Source organism: Bubalus kerabau, chromosome X (genome assembly GCF_029407905.1).
Source record: "Bubalus kerabau isolate K-KA32 ecotype Philippines breed swamp buffalo chromosome X, PCC_UOA_SB_1v2, whole genome shotgun sequence".
NCBI lineage: Eukaryota > Metazoa > Chordata > Mammalia > Artiodactyla > Bovidae > Bubalus > Bubalus kerabau.
Genome location: NC_073647.1, coordinates 62983789 through 63006281, shown reverse-complemented (window position 1 = coordinate 63006281; position 22493 = coordinate 62983789). Strand labels below are relative to the sequence as shown.

The window sequence follows — 22493 nt, the reverse complement described above, 5'->3', positions numbered from 1 at the left end:
CCCCCTTCTCCTTTCTCATTCTCTCCCTCCTTCCCTTTCCCCCCTTTCTTTTTTCACCTCCCTTCTTGCATCCATTCTTTTTTCTTCTCTCCTTCTCCCTCTCTCCTTTCCTCCCTGTCCCCATTTTCTTTCCTTCTTTCTTTCTCTATCTTTTTCTCCCTCTCTCAATTTCTCTCTTTCCTTCCTCCCTCCCTTCCTTCCTTTGGAAACTAGTTTATTTTCCAAGTAATTCTCACCATTTTTGAGCTGGTGAATCCAACGCTTCCTCAGTTCTTCGGTTGGGGAGAAGACATAGAGAGGCCCTTCATCATATACAACCTGGGGCAATGGACACACAGACTTCAGCAGTTAGGAGTCAGAAAAAAAATAAAGACCTTGAAGGAACTAATCTTAAGCTACAGCTTTGTATAATGACAGTGAATACAAAAAGGCAGGATCTTCAGTGAGCAGTGGGGCTGGTGTCATGCGAAGAATTCCTGAACAATTCATATTCAAAGATGTAGGATTAAGAAACTCTTAGCTTTGTGAGTTCTCCTAGGTCCTCCTGAATTGTGTTTCAATTTGTGTGTAAAATTAGTTCATAATCTTTGTGTTTATCCAATGAAAGATATTTTATGATCTTATTAAACTTTGTATAGAAGATAATTGAAGTAATGATTTATGTAACAAATGTTGATTAGTACATATGAATTATAAACTTCATCAATATGAGCAAAATTTTAACTCATGGCTAATTTTCCCCCCAATGCCTAGTGGCATCCCCTAGCCAATATTTGCCAAAATAAACTAAGTTTGGAATTACAGACCTACTTCAAAAAGAGTGAAGTATATTAAGCATCATCATCAAATCAGTCAGTAGTTTTTGAACACTACACATGTACAAGACTTTGTGCTAGGTGTTATGGAGATGTACAAAACATATAAAACATGGTTTCAACCCTCACAGATTTAGTAGACGTCACGGTAGGTTCTAAAGTCAAATGTAAATTAATTTTGAATTATCTGCTATTTACCATTATCCACCAGGCCAGTCACAACATCAACTTAGTGAAAAACAATGGTAGTAAAAACTGTGTCTGAAACACCTCTCCCTTTACAGGTTTTGTAAACTTTGTTATAGTCAGGGACATGAACAAGATCCTTTTACATTTTTTCTTTTTGCTTGTTAGTCTTGCTGTGCTCATAAATCCATGACAGAAAGCCCCTTCCCCTGAGACTTTCCACTTCCTTTTCTGGCTTTCACTGTTGCAGAGACTGCTTTATTCACGGTATGAAGCCTACAGAGTTCTAAGGACATAAGCAAACCAAATCGGAGATTGATTGAATCTGAAGCTCTTGCTCTCTCTGATGGCTTACATTGCATCTGTCAAACAGATGTCTATGTGGCTCTTCAGTTATCCCAGACTTGAATAGAATTTAAGTTTATATGTAAATCTAATAAGGCTTCCCCACACTGAACTTCCTAATACTACTCCTTCCCTCCCCTTTTCTGTCTTTTCAACCCACATGACCACCATTAGATAGATAGGCAGAACCAGAAGGAAGTGAAATGCTCACTCAACAAACAGCATCTTTCTCAACGCAGTTATCACAGACAAGACACACCATAATAGAATTAGTGCCATTATGGATTCTCTTTGAGGTGTAAAGAGTAAAAGAAACTATGTTTGACTGGGAAATAGAAAAGCAAACACCCTCAGCCTATGCCATCCCTGATGATTACATTACAGGTGAGCTGATGAGAGAAAATACCTCACCTGGAAGGGGTAAGGGAACCTTTCAATAATTGAGATCTGCTCAGTTTCACTGGAGTCTTCTCCCCTTCTCTGCAATGACAGAAAAAATCATAGTTATTGGTTGATTCATTACTCTTTTCTGGATTTCCTTAGGTACTGGGAGTCTTTTGCAGTGGTTCCACAAGACTATCCTGCATGGACCATACTAATCCTTAGTGATGGCTTCCTATATTCCAGTGGGGACACATAGCCATAGGATCCAGCACACCCTCATTCAAAAAAATCTCAAATTACTGAGGAAAGGGAGGTTACTCAATAAATGATGCTGGGACAAACATTTAACCACTAATATTGGCAGAGGTAGGAGAATAGTTAAGGTAGCTATTTCACACTATACACCAGAGTAAATTCTTGATGGATTCAAGAGTTTATGAAAGAAATGAAACTATGAATAACAGAAAAAGGTGAATATTTATATAATTTTGTGAGAGGCAAGGCCTTTCTGATATAATGCTAAAAGTTAGAACCATTGAGAGGAAGATGAGCTAATTTGATGACATAGACTTTAAAACCCAGTATGGTTTAAAAAAAAATTCAAAGATAAATGAAAAACTGGAAAAATATTTTCAACATATATTATAAAGTTAATATATCTAGATCTCTTAAAAAGTGCTAGGAATAAGGTAAATATTTCAATAGAAAAAAGGGCCAAAAATTCAACAGGCAATTCACAAATGAAAAAAGTATAAATGAGCTGTGGATGTATAATTGAGTAGCAAAAAAAATGACAAAATAAGTCAGCAATTAAATATTTAAAAATTAAATCTTTTTTGGCTTTCAAATTAGCTAATATTTAAACTATCTGGTGTTGAAAAGAATGTAGAGGAATAGATACTCTCATATTCAGCTTGTGGGAATATATAATATTCAAATTCTACTTCTACAAAATAGAATAAAACTATAAAAATAACCAAAGTGTACAGATTTCATTAAGAAAAGAACAAAATATTACTCCTAGGAAGTCGTTATAAAGAAAAGAATAACAAAAATACATAAAGATGTTTGCAAGAATGTTACCCTCAACATGATTTCTGATATAAAATAATTGGAAACAATTTAAATGTCTAGTAATAGGAGATTGGTTGAACAAATTAGAATATATCCACAATAGGGAACACTATATAGTCATTAAAATCATATTATTAAAGATTACCTATTGTCCTGGGGAAAATTTTAAATGTAAGTGGCAAAGCAAGGTGTTTAGTATGATTCTGTGTTTTAAATATATAACATATATATTAGTGTGAGTGTATGTGTTGTTAATGGAGAAAAACATCAGTAAGTCTGTACATGAGCATGTTAATAGTTGTTTTAGCTGACTAATGAGATTATGCATAATTTTATCTTCTTTATGTGCTTTCTTTGTATTTTGCAGAGTTTCTATAATAAACATACATATACTCTTGTCATCAGAAAAAAATCATATTTAAAAAAATCAGGAAATCAGTAGATTTTATGTCCTCAGGGAAATGAGAGAAGAAGCAGTGAGAATCTCAAGACTCAGAGCCCTAGGGTTCTGGCTTGCAGACTAATTCAAGTCTGTAAATCTGATCCCGGTGACTGAGGGAGTAAAACCAATCATCTCTGATCAGCTTGAACACTTGATGTGATATCATCTTAAAATTGGTGTCACAAGTTTTCCAGTTAAGTGAGTTGTTCTGCATCTGGGGAAAAAGACGTTGAGACTCAGCATAACCAATATGTGGCGGAGTGAAGAGCATATTGGTATAAGGGACCTTTATGTGTCCCACACTACACAATATCACCAGTTTATTTACAGAGAATTGAAGTGTTCCAAGTTTCTGAACTCCACCCAACCCCCTGCGCCTGGTTCTAACAATGGTCTCTTCTCACCGGAATCTGTCTTTCAGGAGGAGGATTTTTCTCAGGAACCACTGTTTCAACGCAGGTGATCTTCTCAACATCTATTGAACCCTTCTTACTGCCTCTTCTCTGAGAAAGAGAATGAGGAAGAAATGGAGAAAAGTTAAGAGTGATTAAGCAACCAGATGATTAGATTTTGCTATTTCATCATTCAACATAGTGAGGTGACACCCACACTCTATATCAGGACCTGTCATTTTGAAAAAATGAACAGACAAACCAAACCCAAACAACTTCCAGATCTATTAACCTGATCTTTTTTGACTACCAGATGGAGAGCAAATGCTATAGAAGAGTGGTTGACTTTGTGTGCTTTTTTTTATTTTAACATAAAAAAAATAAGGAAACAATTTCCAACTCTTGGATTTCATTCTCAACAATCATTTAATGAGTGCTCACCAACTTTGAAAATCCATGGTGAGATTTCCCTGATAGCTTCTTAGCACCTTTAAATTTTTGTTCCAGTATGACTTCCCAGTTCTGGGTTAGGAAATACTTTGCTGAGTTTGAAGTGTACTTAGGTCCCTTCCACCCTGCTCCACCCCCAACTCCAACCAAAAAGGATCTACATCCTCACCAAGGCAGATTTAAGGCCAAGTCCTTAAAACTCAGGTTTCACAGCACAGAAACTTACCCCACGTTCAAAGTCATACTCATAGTAGGAAAGTTTTTGCACGGTTAAGAGAAAGAGGCGCTTCTTGAAATTTAAAGGTGATGTTTTCTTTTTCTGCTGGGATCGCTTCAGAAAGATGCTCTCCAATATCACTGTAGCCATCGCTTCTTTCTGCAGCTCACTGGGTGCTATTGATAATGAAAGTTCTTGAGGACCCAGCACATTGATCCTCCTCATCCCTCCTGGTTCCCCCTCAGCCTAGCCACCTACTTTCAAATAGAAGAGAAATGTTCAAAGCTAACAAAGAACCATCTTACCTTGACGTCCTCCTTCCATAACCCTCATTTCTGCCAGTTTTCAGGTGTAATGGATGCACAGTGAATTGGGGTGATTGGTTCTACATCATGAGTTCATATAAACTGGGTTCTTGCATAAGTCAATGGAGTGCTCTGGATATCAACGACATGTACCATGTGCTTGGTAATGTCTAGAAGCAACTCTACCCTAACCACCCTTTTACTAAATGTGCAGAATCTGTGAACAATAAAAAAGTCTTGGTGCAGCTGTTGGCCCTAATATCCCCAGAAGGTATAATGCAGGTGCCAGAACTCCACTGAGGCAGATATTGGACTTTCAGTTCCCAGTTTCCTAGACAGTGAGTGTAATTTTTCATACCTTGTCCCACTGGGGTCTGTAACCAAGGGGTCTAATAAGGATATGGAGGCTGCACCTGCAGTTGTGGACATATACTAACTGCCACCCAACCGATTTTGCCCATCCTTTGTAGCTCTGGCTGAGCTTTGTTCTAAAATTGAAAAACAATTTTTGAGAGGCAGTTGTTTTGCTTGGTTTTTGCTTTTCCCTTCCTTTTTGCTTAGATTCATTCTTTCAGATAGGATCATCAACTTAGAGATGCCATCTTTGATCATTTATGAAAAGTAACTTGTTTAGTCTCTCCAAACTTAACGATAATTCAGAAAGATTCAGTTTGGGTAACTGAAACATACAAAGGCAAAGAAAGTTACACAGTCACCCTTGGCTTTTTTTTAAAAAATTCAAACAAAGCACACAGTTATTCACTTAAATGCACTATCTTGTAATACTAATCCACAACTTTCATTAGAAAGATAAAATGAAGACATAAATACTGACAAAAAAACAGAGCACTAAAAAATTCTGAAAAAAATCGCCAAATGATCAGCCCCTTCCCCATCCAGTTTTGTTGAAGGTAAGTTCTTTTCCTGAAGGGGATAGATTTTGTTTTGTTTTAACTAAATTCCTTATGCTTTTGGTGGCAGAATAAAGTCAGTAGTTTTTTCCTACTTGACAAGCATAAGTTACTTCTCACACGAGGAAAGCAAGGGAATGGTTTGTATCGAAGTCTGAGGCTATCCACACCATTATTTTGCTCTTTCTTGTGGTGTAAACAGTTCTATTATTGTACTGAGGAGACAAAAATAGGTTACAGGAACACCAGGGATGTTCAGAATGATCACTTTGCTACTTGTTCATCATCTGGATGCCACTGTTCTCTGGTGATAGATTTGTTCAACTTTTTATAAATGATCTTTTGAGAAAATTGGGCCAAGAAGTACACTTTTCCCTACACCTTGCTACACAGCTCTCTTCCCTGATTCCCAGGTTTAAATCATCTCTCACAGGACTGACAAACTGATAAGAGTTGTAGCATTCAGATCCAGCTCAATCCCCAAAGAGATTTCTTGCAACATTAAGATTTTTCATTTACTCAGAAGTAGTGATAACCAACTAATAATGGTCGGCTCTCAGGTACTGCCAACTCATCGAGATCCTGTACTAATATCATGTTTGTTCCCATGGTGAATCCCAATTAAGTACCTATTCACAACCAAAGATTCAACTTAGAAAAAAGAAAGTAATACCCTAAAGAAATCAAGTAACATGACCAGTAAATTGAATCATCTGAACAAACCACGTCCAGCTGCTCCTCTTTTAGCTGAGTAAAGCACACCCTTCATTTTACCTTTAGGTTTGTTGCAAGCTCTTGGTGAATACACTCCCTGCTCGGACACAGCATCTGCTTCAGCCTTGGCCTCTCCTCTTATTTCCCATAAGACAGGTCCTTCTGGAAGCTGCCTCTGTTCTTTTTGTTTTTCAGAACAAATCCAGTTTGTACAAGAGGAAGCCTTCCTCTCTTTCAAGTATCTGTGTTGGGGTAGGGTTTAGAGCTGGTCTAAGTATGAGGAAGTAAGCCTCTCACTAGCCATCGCCCCTCTGAGCGTGGGGTGAAATGGCCTCTACCTGTAGATCACTGAGCTGGAGGACTGCTGGGATTTCCACGGCCCGATTGCTCCCTCTTCGATTGTTTCCCGCTATTCCTTGTGATCCATTCAAGACACACATGGTTTGACAATGTTGTAGCTCTTCCTTAGTCACCACTGGTCCATTAATGGTGAAAGGAGAGGCATCTGCTTTTATATCTTCCTGAAGGTTGGTGTGTAATGGACACTTTGCTTTAGAGGATAGTTGCAGCTTCTTTGGGTACTTATTATGGAAAGTCCTAATTTTTTTCTAACAATTTCAGCAGCCCACAGAGTCAACTGACCACAAAAGATGCACAGTGAGGGCTGACCCTGCACCTCACTCAAGTGGTGGGGGTGGGGTGGAAACGGAAGTGACATGAATGTTACACACACACACACACACACACACACTTCATATAGGAAAAGAAAGAGGAGAAAAAAGAATAGACACACATGGCTCTTCATTTAAAACATAAAGTTACAGTGTTATGATATTCTCTTTATTAATCTACAGATGCAGGATTTTCACATGGCCATGTTGTGCAGCCTCTAGTCTCTCTATGGAGCTGCTGCTGCTGCTGCTGCTGCTGCTAAATCGCGTCAGTCGTGTCCGACTCTGCGACCCCATAGACGTCAGCCCACCAGGCTCCCCCGTCCCTGGGGTTCTCCAGGGAAGAACACTGGAGTGGGCTACCATTTCCTTCTCCAGGGCATGAAAGTGAAAAGTGAAAGTGAAGTCGCTCAGTTGTGTCTGACCCTCAGCAACCCCATGGACTACAGCCCACCAGGCTCCTCCGTCCATGGGATTTTCCAGGCAAGAGTACTGGAGTGGGGTGCCATTGCCTTTTCCGCCCTATGGAGCAGTAAAATTCAAAAAGAGAATGCTTAGTAGTAAGAGTTCAGCCATTTTACAAACTGCCCTATGCCAAGGAATTAATATAAATAGCACTTGCAGAATTGGTCAAGTAAACCACCTTTGATTCCTATCTTTGCTGATTATTAGGGACAACATCAGAGCAAAAATCGGAAAACGGCTCAGCCTGACTATGATTAGGAAAGGTCTTAGAAGATGCTAGTTAGAAACAGTCAGTCATAGTTCAAATAACTACTAAGACAGAAATATCCAGTAAGCTGCATTTTGTGTTTATTTCTCCTTTAAAGCATTACTTAATTGCCCAGCAAGATTCTAGCCATTCCCTTTTCTCCCCAGGGGAATGGGAGGAAACTCCTGCTTCTCTGAGCGCAGTCCATTATCAGACATTTTACACACATTCTTTCATTTATTCGTTATGACAAACAGGAAAGCAAGATTCATGGAGGTTATGTGACTTGCCTGGATCTATCTATTTGTGACTCCACACCCTTGCTGTTTCTGTTGTACCTCATTGCCTCCCAGAGGAAATTTTGTTTTTTGCCTTTAGTTAAGTGTGATGTCATTCACCTCAGCACTCTGTCACTGCTTCTGCTGCGGCGCTTCAGTCCTGTCCGACTCTGTGTGACCCCATAGACGGCAGCCAACCAGGCATCCTGTCCCTGGCATTCTCCAGGCAAGAACAGTGGAGTGGGTTGCCATTTCCTTCTCCAATGCAGGAAAGTGAAAAGTGAAAGTGAAGTCGCTCAGTCGTGTCCGACTCTGGCAACCCCATGGACTGCAGCCTACCAGGCTCCTCCGTCCATGGGATTTTCTAGGCAAAAGTACTGGAGTGGGGTGCCATTGCCTTCTCCGGTCACTGCCCTTGGCTATCATCAAAGAGCAGTGGGGACAGAACCCTCTCCATCTTCTAAGAACATTAGACAAAGGAGGAAATGGTGCTAAGTGTGGGGATAAGTAAGAAAGAATTCAGGATCCAGGGGCACTTTCCTCTGCAATATTCCTCTACACATGAAAGGATGGTCTGTCCTATTTAACTGACGACAGTACTTTTTCCCACATGAGGACTCTTCTCAGTTCCACCAGGGTTTTCTTACGTTTTCCTTTAAATCCTCTCTAAGGAGATCTTGTTTAACTGGTTGATTTTTAGATTCACCAGCTGTTTTTTTCCTTCAGGATTTTTCATTGTTAAAGGGATAAAAGCATAGAGTTTAGGTGGAACACCAACTGTTTGTTCTAGGGTTGTTATTGCTTACTGTGCATATAAAACTTTGTTTGAATGTACTTTCTTTTATATTATGAAATATTGCAAATAGGCAGAAAGAAAAGAGAATAACATTACACTCATTTGCTCACCACTAGCTTAATAGAATCCTAACATTGTGCCACTTTGTTTCTGTTTTTTTTTTTAAGAACTAGAATACTATCCATACAGTCAAAACTCCCTTGTGTGCTCTTCCACAATTTTAGTCCCCTCCCTCCCTACAGGCTACTAATATCTGGAATTTAGCATTTAGCATTCCTAGGCATGTTTTTATATTATTACTATGTAATAGGTAATAGTAGGTATTACTATGTAATAGGTAATACTAAGTAAGTATCCAAAAGAGATATTTAGCATTGGTTTACGTGTTTCACATTTGAATTTATGTGTTACATACTCTTTAGCAACTTGCTTTTTTTCTCAATGTAACATTTTATGATTTTTTTTTTACCTTGGTAGCTCTAGTTCATACATTTTAATTCATTTTGATATGTATCAAGTATTCTATATGATGAATACATCACATTTATCCATTCTCCTATTGATGGATACTTAGGTTATTTATTAGGTTATTTATTAGGTTTATTAGGTTAATTATTAGGTTTTCAATTATAAAGAATGCTACCATGAACATTCTTGTACCTGTGGTCATAGTTTTCCACTCTCAGAATGAATTCTCAGTTACTAAGCCAAAGTGGCAAACCCAGTCCAGCTTGTGTGTTGGACTATGCACTTCATGTAATCCCTTGTTCTTTTTTTAGTTCAATCTTCCTGAGCGTTTTCTATGAAATCTGGTAGAATTATCAGGGGTCTCTAAGTAGAGTAGAGTATATCTGATAGGCCTACTAAAAATCTCTTCTCAGGTCCAAGAAGCATCTCTCAGGTTTTGATTGAGATTTTGATCAAGAATTTCCCCATCTTGGAACCAGAAGAGAAGTTGTCATTAAAATATCATACCCATGTCAACAAAGAGCCATAATTACTCTTATTAAGTCCTCAAGAAGGTCTGTTCAGGTCCCAGTGAAAGCTAAATATTTGATGATGTTTCAGGGTCATTGCTACAGGTGACCAAATTTTTGATGAAGACTTCCAGCAAAGTCAGTTTTCCGGCTGCTGGCTAACCTGGGAAATTCTCATCTACTGCAATCGTTTCTAAGAGGTCTCAGCACTCTGGTTCTTCTTCAGCATTTCATGTTGTTAACATTTTACAATTTTCTTCTATGGTTTTGGACACTTCTGGGTCTCTGTCAGCTCTTCTGCCCTGCACTAGACACAATAGATTCCGGCCAAGTGATGAAAGGAGAGCCAGATAACCAATCTGCAAGTTTACCTTGAGCAACAGGTTGGTGGTGATCCTTTCAGCATTGCTCCTTTGCCCTGAGGGTGACTGCTAGCATGTCAGTCTTTCACTCTGGGTTTGTGTGACCCTTTGGCCTTCTTTCTCAATTTAGCTTTTGTTTTCCCTGGTTTAAATATATTATTTTTCCCTCAATATCACAGTAAAACATGTTCATTATAGAAAACGTTTTAAGTACAGGGATATTAAAAAGGAAACATCAGTTACAAGCTCATTATCCAGACACATTAATCTTTAGGCATGTTTCCTTCCATTGTTTTTCTCTGTGTTTTTCTGACTATATTTGAGATCATATTGCACCTAATATTTATAGTTTGCTTATTTTTCTTATTCTTATACTTAGATACTTATTACCTAAGCAGCAGCAGCAGCATTACCTAAGTATCCATCTACCCATCCATTCACCCAACATATGTTGTCCACAAAATATCTAAAGTTCTTGTTTAACATTATTCCAGATGTTTTCCCATGTTGTTAAAATCTCTATATAAACATCATATGCTGAGTCAAAAAGTTTGTGCCTTTTAAATTTTGAAATATATTGACAAAATAGTTTCCAGAAACACTGTAACTGATTTCCACTCCAAATAGCAGTTTTGGAGAACCTGTTTTTCCATACTTTTGTCTCTTTTCTGCTCCACTTCTAATCAGTTTCTTTTTATTCTTTTTCTATTGCAGATAAATATGTAGGAAGGAGTTAATAGACTATAATTCATTTTCATTTTGGGGATGCGAGGCAGCGAGAATAGCTTCTCCTGGAAGTTCAGCTAACTGATGTTAACCCTAAGGGCATGTGGTAATTGCTCACAGAGAGGGAGGTGGAAAGCCTGGGATTAAGGCTTTTGCTTTTCAAATGCTCTCCCAACACCCTCAGCCAGTGCACATGAACCTCCAGAGAAACCGAAAGTCACACGTGGCCCATTTGTTTCAGGGTCCTCAGAGCATTTCTCTCTCCCCCTCCCCCTGATGGCTTCATTTGCATAACCCAGCAGTTTTGGAGTGAATTAGGTCAAGGTCTGTCTCTAACTTCTTACTGAGCACTGCCTCCCTGAAAATTCTACGTCACTCTTATTCCCAGGTCCTAGCCATCGGATATCGGCATAGCATCCACAGGCAAAAAGCAGCAGGCGTCTGATGACTCTTTGGAGAACATTCAGACTGGTTTTCAAAAGCCATGTCTTCCCCTTATACCTAAGTCACTTCCTGGTATGGGTCTAGTCCCCTGAAAGGAAACTCTCTATAGGAAATTTGCTCGAATGGAAATAGTAAATCATACTGATGATAATTTTAAATTGCACCCAGACCCTAGAAGTGGATGGAAAGTTGCACTAGTTCTCACCATGAGGAGTTTACAAAAGATTCTAAACAAACACATCGCTAGCCATAAGCCACAGGAATTTGGACTTGAAAGCAAGTAGACAGTTTAAGTAGTCTGAAGGGGTCAGAATAGACCAGATAGGGCTAACGCCAAGGGATTCCATTTCAGTAGAATGCTTTAGATTATTTAGGGTATTTGCATCTTGTGGCTTATTTGGTAGGTGACATTTTTTATCAAATAATTGAGGCTCCAAGAGGCTGTAGCACCCTTGGTCAGGGGCTTGGCATGCAAAATGAGGGAAGGAGCAGAAGCAGCATGTAACTAATAGCACAGAAGATAACCCCTGAGCTGTACAGAGCCCTGCTTCTGGGCTTTGCTGCTGCCCTACCTTCAGAAACAAACAACACGAGACAGAGACTTGGAGCTTGGAGAGCAGGGTGACCGGGAAACTGGACTGGAATTCCATTTGGAGGTCCCACACTCACCCAAGGATGTCTTGGTCAGGGCCACCCAACGTCCCTTTTATTCTAGACGTCACATATTTGTTCTAGGCAGGCCCTCTGGGGACCCTGACAGGTCTCAGGCAGAATACAAATAGTAGCAAACACTGAGATAGGCACACTGACTATTGCTGGGCCCCATTTTAACTACTTTACATAGGATAACACACTGCTCATGACAATCCTATGGGGGAAGGCACTAGGCAAGTAGGGGGAAAGGGCAAAGGGAAAACAGCAGGGGAAGAAAGGGGCAAGAAGAATTCACTGAGATTCCCCACGAATTTATTAAGCACTGACTCTGTTCCGGGTTGGTAATGAACAAAATAAAGGAGGGGATAAAGAAGAGGGGATACAGGTAGAGAAAGGAGAAGGAGGAAGAGGAGGAGAAGGGGGAGACAGATGGAGAGGAGAGGAAAGGAGAGAAGCAAATGATGGAGCCTAGAAAAAAAGAGAGCTGTGCACATGGCAGGCGATGGTAATAGGAAAAAGCTTCCCCGCGACCTCAGGGGTTGGCCACACTGTCTGGGCCGTGAGGCTGAGGCTGACTTCTGGCCCAGTCTCTTACCCACTGTTACCACGAGGTTGGCACACACAGTCCTTCCAACAAGGCAGCTCTGATCCCAGCAATACTGGCCCAGTGCAGCCAGAGGCTTTCCACTCTGGTTGACCCTTTCTGTAGCTTACAGAGCTCAAAAGCATATGCGTTTTGACCAGTTTTTTTAGACAATCTGCCTCTTAAAAATTTCTTTTTCCAAAGGTCTCATTGACACAAGGATCCATTTGGGGTCTTCTGGCAATATTACCCAAACAGTTTATTTTTATCCTGGCTTATTTAGCCGCAGGCATGAAAGCTTACTTTTCTGCCAAATTGTGCAGAGTTGCCTCTTTCCAACATCTGCTACCTGTTCAGATGGTCACCTCATGTCACTTTTTTTCTTCTTGTCTCCACCCAACTATGACCTCCCCAGAAAGGACCCTTCCAGCCTCTTCTGATTATCAGAAGGGACTACCAGGGCCTTGGGCTATGACACTCCCAGCCTCCATCAGCCTCCTCCGGCCTCAGACTACGTGGCACCAGCCACGCTTTCTCTCTGACCTTCAAGGTCCTAACCTTCAAGGTCCTAGGAAAGGCAGTTGCTGCTGCTGTCCAGCCCTGGCCATGCCCCGGACCCACCTCAGTTCTGACTTTAATGCAGGCAGCTCCCCGGATGCATTGAGATGCCGGGACTTGGAAGTTGGGACTCGATGTCAGAAGACACTGGCCCTGGAGACATATTCTTACAGTCCAGAGAGGAAGGACAGTCTGAGCAAACCCCACCCTTTCACAGCCACTCAGTTCCCTTTTTTTGTTTCCTGACTTAAACCAATGTCTTTTTTTTTTCTTCTTCTCAGCAGCATGGTATCTGGTTCCCTGCTGCTGTCCTTATTCCACCCACCCCCCCAGCAGTCCCCGCCCTTCATTTGCTTGGGACCTCTGACAGTACTAGTTGAGTCTGCTCTGAAAGAACTCTTCTCTACTTGACTGGGGCCACTGAGACTCTAGACTGGGCTGGGTTGAGCAGACACGTCCTCAGGCCAACCTCCTCAACATAAAGGGACGACATCGCTAAAGGACCATTGGGAGGACACAGGGAGCAGAGACTTTCAGAAAAGAGGAGACATGCAGATCTGTGGAGACAAAACAAAGGGACTGGAGAGGGAGGGTGTCTTTAGCTTCTCGTGTCCTCTAAGGCAGAGACTCGAGGCCACACAGTTAAACTTGACAATGAAGGATGGAGACTATTGATGAAGGGACCCCAAAGTACAGATCCTGACAGAGGTAGAGACAAGACTTCCCCCTGCTGAGTCATTTTCTAAGAAAGCATTTTTTTTTCTACAGATAAAAATGTCTGAGGGTAAGCCCACACACTGACATGTGTCCTTCCCATTTTCTGTGGATGTTGATTTTCTCCATTTTAGATTCGGCCTCGGGGATTAACTCTTCATTTACAATTTTCTCTTTCGTCTCATAAAAGACGACTAGACGTGTTGCTTGAAACCTAAATGTTTCCTCAGCTACCTTCTAGCTCACGTTCTAGCAGAGATCGTCTCCAGGAGGGCTCTCCTAGGACATGCAGATAGTACTGGCTATAGACCATGAGGGCCACAGAGCCCCGGGTGACTGATCTGCTTGCCCATCTTGACATATCAGCCACTGCCATATTTACTTGTCCTAGACTCTGATGCTGGGAGGGATTGGGGGCAGGAGGAGAAGGGGATGACAGAGGATGAGATGGCTGGATGGCATCACTGACTCGATGGATGTGAGTCTGGGTGAACTCCGGGAGTTGGTGATAGACAGGGAGGCCTTGTGTGCTGCAATTCATGGGGTCGCAAAGAGTTGGACACGACTGAGCGACCGACCTGAACTGAACTGAACTGAGGCGCCATATGTGGGGCTTCCCTGGTAGCTCAGCTGGTAAAGAATCTGCCTGCAATGCAAGAGACCTGTGTTCAATCCCTGGGTTGGGAAGATTTCCTGGAGGAGGGCATGGCAACCCACTACAGTATCCTTGCCTGGAGAATCCCCATGGACAGAGGAGCCTGGTGGGCTACAGTCCGTGTGGTTGCAAAGAGTTAGACACGACTGAGTGACTAAGCACAGCACAGCACAGGTGCTATATGTAGAAACAGATTATAAATCCCACTAGAAGTCTGTCAGAATTTTTAAGGGAACAAGACATTTTTCAAAAGTATTTGTAGGCTAGTTGACTAGTTAATCCTCAGATCCACCCAAGATAAAGGGGCAGCCAGTGTTGCACGATCTATTTTATTGAAAATTTCTATCCTTTCACTAGTCACCTCTGAATAGCTGCTCCAGGGGTCTGCCTGAGAGTTGGTCACAGACACTTACTTTCCCTTACTCTGCCCATGCGCGTTCCCCTCACACACTTGTCCAGGTGACAGAAGGAGTGCACCCAAACAGTGCCAATGTCTAGATGTAGGTAAGTGAACAAGTCGCATACACTGTGAGGCCAGGCTACGTCTAGGAGTCCTGTGTTCAATTCTGAGTTCCTCATCTTAAGGGAAATCAATGAGCAGAATCATGTTCAAACCAGAGACCAGGATTGGTGAAGGAATCTAAACCAAAGCTATGCCACATGAGGTGTGATAGAAAGAACTAAAGTCCATTAGACTAAGAGGGGCCATGTCCATTGTCTTCATATTTCCATGTTGCTAACGTCAGAAATCTCTAGAAACACCTTGAAGGCCAGTAACACTGCCTAAGAGCCTGAGGAGAAGAAGGAAATGCTCTGAGCCTATAGACTGGCTGTTGGGCAAAGAAACTTTTGGGAAATGTGGTAGGCAGTGGTAATGTTTTTATCTCATTCCCAGACACTGTTCAACAAAATAGAGCTGATCAGAGAGTCAGCTCTAGACTCATGGGTGTTCCTGGAGGGTAATGCAAGCATGAGACGCCAGGCTGTCAAGGTTCCTTAGCCTCTAATCTAGCGACACCTCCTCCTGGGTCCCTGCCAATTCTGTCTCTTCATCATTCTCTGTAGATGCTCCTGCTGCGCCTTGTGATGCCATGGTGAGGTACAAAGCTGTGGTCTTGAAACTACCCAGGATCAAATTCCAGCTCCATATAATAACCACTGGTGTGACTTTAGGTAATGTCATACCATTAAATCAACTTTAATGTCTCATGCCTGTTTTTCTCACCTGTTAAATACTAATAAAGGTATATATCACCTGGGTTGTTAGGATAAAAGCAGGTAGTATGTGACGTAGTTAGGAAAATGCCTGGTGTATAATAAGTGTTCAATAGATGTTAGCTATTATAATTATGACCAACCTAGACAGCATATTAAAAAGCAGAGACATTACTTTGTAACAAAGGTCCATCTAGTCAAGGCTATGGTTTTTCCAGTGGTCATGTATGGATGTGAGAGTTGGACTATAAAGAAAGCTGAGCACTGAAGAATTGATGCTTTTGAACTGTGGGGTTGGAGAAGACTCTTGAGAGTCCCTTGGACTGCAAGGAGATCCAACCAGTCCATCCTAAAGGAGATCAGTCCTGGGTGTTCATTGGAAGGACTGATGCTGAAGCTGAAACTCCAATACTTTGGCCACCTGATTCGAAGAGCTGACTCATTGGAAAAGACCCTGATGCTGGGAAAGATTGAGGGCAGGAGGAGAAGGGGATGGCAAAGGATGAGATGGTTGGATGGCATCATGGACTCAATGGACATGGGTTTGGGTGGACTCCAGGAGTTGGTGATGGACAGGTAGGCCTGACATGCTGCGGTTCATGGGGTCACAAAGAGTTGGACACAACTGAGTGACTGAATTGATTGATGGATTGATTATAATTACCAGGCCACAACAATCATATTATATTATGGTAAAGGAACCCAAGCTCTGGAGTCAGATCACCTGTGTTTGTACCTTGGTTCTACTAAATACTATTGTATGTGCTAAGTCCCTTCAGTCGTGTCCAACTCTTTGAGATCCCATGGACTGTTAGAGACCCCTGCCAGGCTCCTCTGTCAGTGGGATTCTCCAGGCAAGAATACTGGAGTGGGTTGCCATTTCCTCCTCCAGACTAAATACTATCAGCATCAAGCAAATTGTTTAACACCCTATGGCCTCATTTTCCTCTACTGTAAAATGGGAATAATAGTATCAAATACCTCCTAGAATTACTGTGAGAATTTTATGGGACAATTCACTTAAAATGCCCAGAACCCTTCAGTCTTTCTCTGATGCACTCTCTTGAAACCTGGCACATGCCTTCTGCCAGGTGTGCAGAGAAGTGAGCTGCTGGATATGTTCTATCTTTTGGCCTGGTTATTGCTGTTGTTGGAGCTGAACAATTTCATCCTCACTTTGCAGAACCTATGGCAGCCAACTTGCTCCCTAAACAAACGGGGGCTGTTTAATGCTGAGCACTGTTCCTTTCTTACAAAGTATTTAGTCTGTGATTATACATTTATGAGGGCTTCCCACGTGGCTCAGTGGTAAAGAACCCACCTGCCAATGCAGAGACCTAAGAGACTGCCTGTTTGATCCCTGGGTTGGGAAGATGCCCTGGAGTGGTGCATGGAAACCTATTCCAGTATTCTTGCTTGGAGAATGTCATGGACAGAGGAACCTGGCAGGCTACAGTACATAGGGTGGCAAAGAGTGGGACACCTGAAGCAACTAAGCCTGCCCACCCTCCGCTAGAATGGTGCCCAACACAGAATAGGCATTCAATAAACATTTGTTGAATGCAACAACTAGCGATGTGATAGATGAACTAGAGCACTGGTTCCCTGTAAGCCTTCAGTGAACCGACAGTTCACTGAAACATGTTGTTCCCAGTGACCTCGAAGTGGAACAGGAATCGGACATGGAGGTGGAAGGCTCGTCCAGTTCACTCTGGTCCTGGCTTCCCTCGGGGATAGGCACATGGAAGCCAGACGATCTGGAAGCACTGCTTCCTTCACTTAACGCTGCTACGCAGCAGTATCCGCCAAAAGTGAGGAAGTGAGGAAAAGTTGCAAAGCTGGAGCGGGGCGAGAGGAAGTTGAAGAGAGTGGATCAGCCTCAACCGGAGCCCTTCTTTAAGCTTGCGCCTGCAGCTCTGAGTTGAGTGAGTCCTCTCAGACGCCAGAGGGAGATGCGCACAGAGCCTGAGACTCTATGGTTGTTCCCACCGACTCCCATGAGGAAGCGCGAAAAGAAACCTCCTATATACTTCCGTTTCCGGCCCGCTCTCTTTCTTTCTGTGCTGGTATCGCTCTCGCAAACATGGTAGGACCTTGGAGTGGGGTCTGGTAACATCCAGTTTAATCTTTGCCTCTCTGTTGATGGTGTTGTCTCGGGATGCGTCCAGGCTCCTGCGTGGACTCGTTGTACCAAAGGAACACAGTGTTGGCAGGATCGATCCCAAAGGGACTGAGCTTCGGAGCCAGGAATTGAAGTGATGAGATCTAAGGGGTAGACTTAGGCAGCGGTAGAGGGAATATGTTCTTGTTTTAGTTTGGGACTCGGTAGAGGCCGCTATACTTCACGTACATGGGGCTAGACCACCTTATAGTCAGTGTTGTATGTTGGCGAGGAGTTTGAGAGTCCTCGTGGGATACCTTAGCTTCAGCTGGGTCGGGTTGGGCTTTGTGCCCATGATAACACTGTATGTTCTGAACGGTTTATTTACTAGGTGAACGTTCCAAAAACCCGCCGGACTTTCTGTAAGAAGTGTGGGAAGCACCAGCCCCACAAAGTGACACAGTACAAGAAGGGCAAGGATTCTCTGTATGCCCAGGGTAAGATGGTTTGTACGTGATTTGGTTTTAATGCGGTATTTGTGTAGTAATAGAATACGCGAGCCCAGTCTCCCTTCCCTTTCCCACTTGGGCATTGATATTTCTGCTGGAAAGTCCAAGATACAATCGATGAGAAGACTTTTTCACATGTCTGTTCTGATTGGTTATGTTTGATAAACCCTGACAAATACCTTGCATTCTCCCAGGAAAGCGGCGTTATGACAGGAAACAGAGTGGCTATGGTGGGCAGACTAAGCCGATTTTCCGGAAAAAGGTTCGTAATAATTACTGTTTGATATGCTTTTCTCACTGACCGCGGCAGAGACTTTACATTTGTTTTTAGCCCACACACGTCTACAGTATAGGTGTGTGTTTTTATAGTTTCAGTGGTTACCTCAATTACCGGTGGAGACATCTAGTAGCTGGGAGTGCAGTCCAGGTCTTACTGCAGTGTACAGTACTGCACTGCCTCACTGTTTTTTATATTTTTTGTCCTCTTTGTGAAGAGGCAAACATCAAGGAATGAGACCTGCTTTCCTAAGGACTGAAGTTTGAGTACAACTATAAATCCTTTCCTTTGCCCTGTTCTTATCTGTTGTCATGTCCTAAGGAGTCCTCATGCTTGCAGTAAGAATCTTATTTTGTGTTTCAGTTCTGTTCAGAAGCCTGAAGTCAGCTACTTACCTGACGAAGTCTTAAAAGTTCTTTAAAATAGCCATTTAGGTCTGCCACTGACTTCCTGAATAACCTGTGGTTCTCAGTCTGAATTTCTGAGTTTCTGTTCTGATTTGTCTACCCCTTAAAGTACACAATGCTTGGAGCATAGCCTTCCCACAAACAGTATTTCTTTTGGCACTTAGCTCCTCATTCAGCCTGCTTTCAGAAAGTATTCAGGAATGATTTCAGTGTTCATTTAGATAGAGTAAATGGTTTGATCCCAAGGTGGTAATTTCCATTTCCACATTTGGATAGCTTGTTTAGAAGATGGGGACATTATATCTATGTTTTTGCCCTTTTGAGAACTGCAAACGAGTAACAATAGAATTCTGACTACAGGAGCAGGCTTTAAAAGTTGAGTATTTGTGGGAAGTGTACTTTCTGAGTTACATAATATCACATAAAATCTCGATGTAATTGTTAGTAGTCTCTGAAGAGTAGATTTAAGGTGAAGATTGCTCAGTTGTGTCTCTTTGTGACCCCATGGACTGTAGCCTACCAGGCTCCTCTGTCCATGGGATTTTCCAGGCAATAGTACTGGAGTGGAGGGACCTTCCCGACCCAGGGATCGAATCCGGGTCTCCCACATTGTAGACAGACGCTTAACCATCTGAGCCACCAGGGAAGTCCCAAAGTAATACTTATTAACCTTGTTTAATGGGTTGCAAACGCTGTCTGAAGTATAGTTGCATGGACTCAGTTGACCCATTTTTGCCTGTGGAGAATACTTAACTGCTAAAAGGCCAAGGTGGTGTGATGAGGGCCTATTTGATAAGAAAACCTCTATGATATTTGATTTGAATGGAGAACTTGATTTCAAGTAGATAGTGCCACTATTTTCTCTTACATCTGTCGTGGTTCAGGTGTGGGTTGGAAAAGAATTTCAAGACATGAGACAGAATGAGTGGGAAATAAAGTTTATTAGAATGGGAGACACTGTTAGAATAGCAGGCTAGCTCAAGGGAGAACCGACGTTGAACAGGGGTCCTTAGTCCACTTTTATACTCAGGGTACAAGGAGTGGGATAGGGGTCTTGTGGGTCATTTGCTGATTGGATGAGGCATGTATACTGGGTAGGGGGAAGAGTAAGGCAAATACCTTCTCCCTATGGGGTAGGAAGGGAGACAGTTTATCCTGCTCAGGAGGAACTGAAATCCATTAATAGTAACAACATGGAGGGAAGGATGATGAGGGTCTTGTTTTTCTGTTCCTGCGTTCCAAGACCCTCCTTGGGTCACCACAGCATCTACTTACTTTCACAATTGTCACAACTCTTAAAATTTGCAGAGCTTTGCTTTACGTAGTACTTGACCCAGCATAGTCATATTTTTGAAGAAGGATTTTCTGCGGTGATTTACAAAGGCTTTGAGTTCTTTTTCCAGGCTAAAACTACAAAGAAGATTGTACTGAGGCTTGAATGTGTTGAGCCCAACTGTAGATCAAAGAGAATGCTGGCTATTAAGAGATGCAAGCATTTTGAGCTGGGAGGTGATAAGAAGAGAAAGGTATGTAATTATGGGGTGAAAGGTACAATCTTTTCTATATGGTTTTGTAATGTTGAAAGAAAAGAAAGTGAAGTCACTCAGTCGTGTCCAACTCTTTGCAACCCCATGGACTGTAGCCTAGCAGGCTCCTCCATTCATGGGATTTTCCAGGCAAGAATACTGGAGTGGGTTGCCATTTCCTTTTCCAGGAGATCTTCCTGACCCAGAGATTGAACCTGGGTCTCCCGTATTGTAGGCAGATGCTTTACCATCTGAGCTACCAGGGAAGATGTTGAGAGGTATTGGAATGTTGAGAGGTGAAGATTCCTGCCTACTCATTTTTTGTGGCCCCTCATTAAGATCAGGGGCAGTCATTCCTCTCAATATAACTAAGATCCATAGATTTTGGAGTTTTGACATAAGAAGGGGGAAATGAAAAGACTGGTTTTTAATTAGGGATGGTGATCCTTTTAGGAACAGACACTATTCTTGATGGAGTAAAGATTCGTCACAAAATATAAAAACTCACTTTTTTTTTCCTGTTCTATTGCAGGGCCAAGTGATCCAGTTTTGAGCTTCATATTTTGTTTTATTATGAAGACAATAAAAATGCCATCAATAAAATCCTCTTATTTATGCTTGATGGTTTTGGATTCTTGACTCATTAGGAGTTCAATCTGACTGGTTGAACTCACATCAGATACTGTGATGGGTTTGGTACTTTCAGTACTTATTGTTAAAAAGCTGTTACTGGTTATCATGGAATATAAGTAGAGACCTGAAACTTTGCTAATAGGACAAGATTAGTACCAATTATGTCCATATTGAATATGGGGTTCACCAGGCATGACATAATTTGTCTCACATGTTTACTAATAAGTAGCCTGCTAGGCTCCTCTCTCTGTCCATGGGATTCTCCAGGCAAGAAAACTGGAATGGGTTGCCGTTTCCTTCCCAGGGAATCTTTCCAACCCAGGGATTGAATCCCAGTCTCCTGCTTGGCAGGTGGATTCGTTACCACTGCACCACTGGGGAAGCCCTTATATGTATTAGACTTACTCTCATCCCACCTAAACTTGCTCAAATTTTAAAGTAGATAAAAAAGTTATTTTAATCAGTGGAATCTATGGGGAATGACCTATTCACGTTGTAAAATGCCTAGCAGTTGGAATCCTCTGTATGTTTTTGTATTCTTCATTCTTGTGCAGCAAAACTGGAGGTGAAGCAAATAAGCTATGCATTTTGGTAACTGGAGATGGAGGTGTTTCCTTCCAAATTAGTTTCTGTGGATGAATTAAGTCTGGATTTGCAAATTCTATTCCAATTTTATTAACTGACAATTTTAGTCAGTTAATAGTCCTCCAGTTTTATGAAAAAAAAAAAAAAATTGGTTATCACCTGACAGCCTAAGAATTGTTACAACATGCACATTGTGTTTTGAGTGGGCCTTTTGTACTGTCCTGCATTCATGATGGGTGAGCTGAATAGCTTTTTTGCTTATGTGGGAAAAGGGTAATGGTAAAAGGGGAAGTGGAGAAGGGGCAGGCCTGAAGCATTAGCTACAGGTTGGTCTTTAGGTAAACCAATGAGGAAAAGGAAGGTTGGAAATCCTCCAGTGACTCATTCCTCCATACTCCAATTTGAAGTTCATTGACTCACTGTGGGACCTCAAGGCAATTCATCTTAGAGTGGAGGAGGTCTTCTGTCCAGATGTTTGGTATTTTAGGTCATAATGTACCAACTGTTGTTGGTGAAAGCAAGCCATTTGCATTTGTTGGACCTAGATTATAAAAACTGTTTCTAGATTTAGAAAGTTAAGTGTGTGTGTAGGGGTGTTTCCTGACAAGATTCTTCCATAAAAATTCATTAATGTGGTCTGTTGGATTGCCTCCCAGATGGCATAGTGAGTGGTAAAGAACCCACCTTTGCAGGAGACAGACACTGGTTCGATCCTTGGGATGGGAGTATCCCCTGGAGGAGGGCATAGCAACCCATTCCAGTATTCTTGCCTGGAGAATCCCAAGGAGAGGAGCCTGGTGGGGTACAGTCCACAGGGTTGCAAAGAGTAGTACATAACTGAAGCAAATGAGTACACATGCATGGGTTGCCTCTAA

The 22493-nt window shown here is 42.0% G+C and overlaps 2 protein-coding genes across 5 annotated transcripts in view; one reads left to right on the top strand and one right to left on the bottom strand.

Annotated features, from left to right (window-relative positions):
- BTK (Bruton tyrosine kinase) overlaps positions 1-13194 on the bottom strand; it is a 34807-nt gene extending 21613 nt beyond the window's left edge. The window contains exons 1-5 of one of the 3 annotated variants that reach the window (XM_055565048.1): positions 13060-13194; positions 4315-4481; positions 3651-3749; positions 1758-1826; positions 237-318 (exon numbers count right to left, since the gene is read on the bottom strand). In XM_055565048.1, the coding sequence (XP_055421023.1) occupies positions 237-318; positions 1758-1826; positions 3651-3749; positions 4315-4455 (391 nt within the window). In that variant the 5' untranslated portion in view covers positions 4456-4481; positions 13060-13194. Of the gene's footprint in view, positions 1-236; positions 319-1757; positions 1827-3650; positions 3750-4314; positions 4482-4610; positions 6269-6295; positions 6971-13059 lie in introns of those variants that run through there. The other 2 variants (XM_055565047.1, XM_055565046.1) reach the window with 2 other exon arrangements.
- RPL36A (ribosomal protein L36a) overlaps positions 1-21023 on the top strand; it is a 53239-nt gene extending 32216 nt beyond the window's left edge. Inside the window, exons 2-6 of one of the 2 annotated variants that reach the window (XM_055565053.1) lie at positions 17631-17666; positions 18073-18178; positions 18385-18452; positions 20278-20400; positions 20933-21023. In XM_055565053.1, coding sequence (XP_055421028.1) covers positions 17664-17666; positions 18073-18178; positions 18385-18452; positions 20278-20400; positions 20933-20953 — 321 coding nt within the window. In that variant the 5' untranslated portion in view covers positions 17631-17663 and the 3' untranslated portion in view covers positions 20954-21023. Of the gene's footprint in view, positions 1-17500; positions 17667-18072; positions 18179-18384; positions 18453-20277; positions 20401-20932 lie in introns of those variants that run through there. The other variant, XM_055565052.1, reaches the window with a different exon arrangement.
- Positions 21024-22493: the final 1470 nt, after the last annotated feature.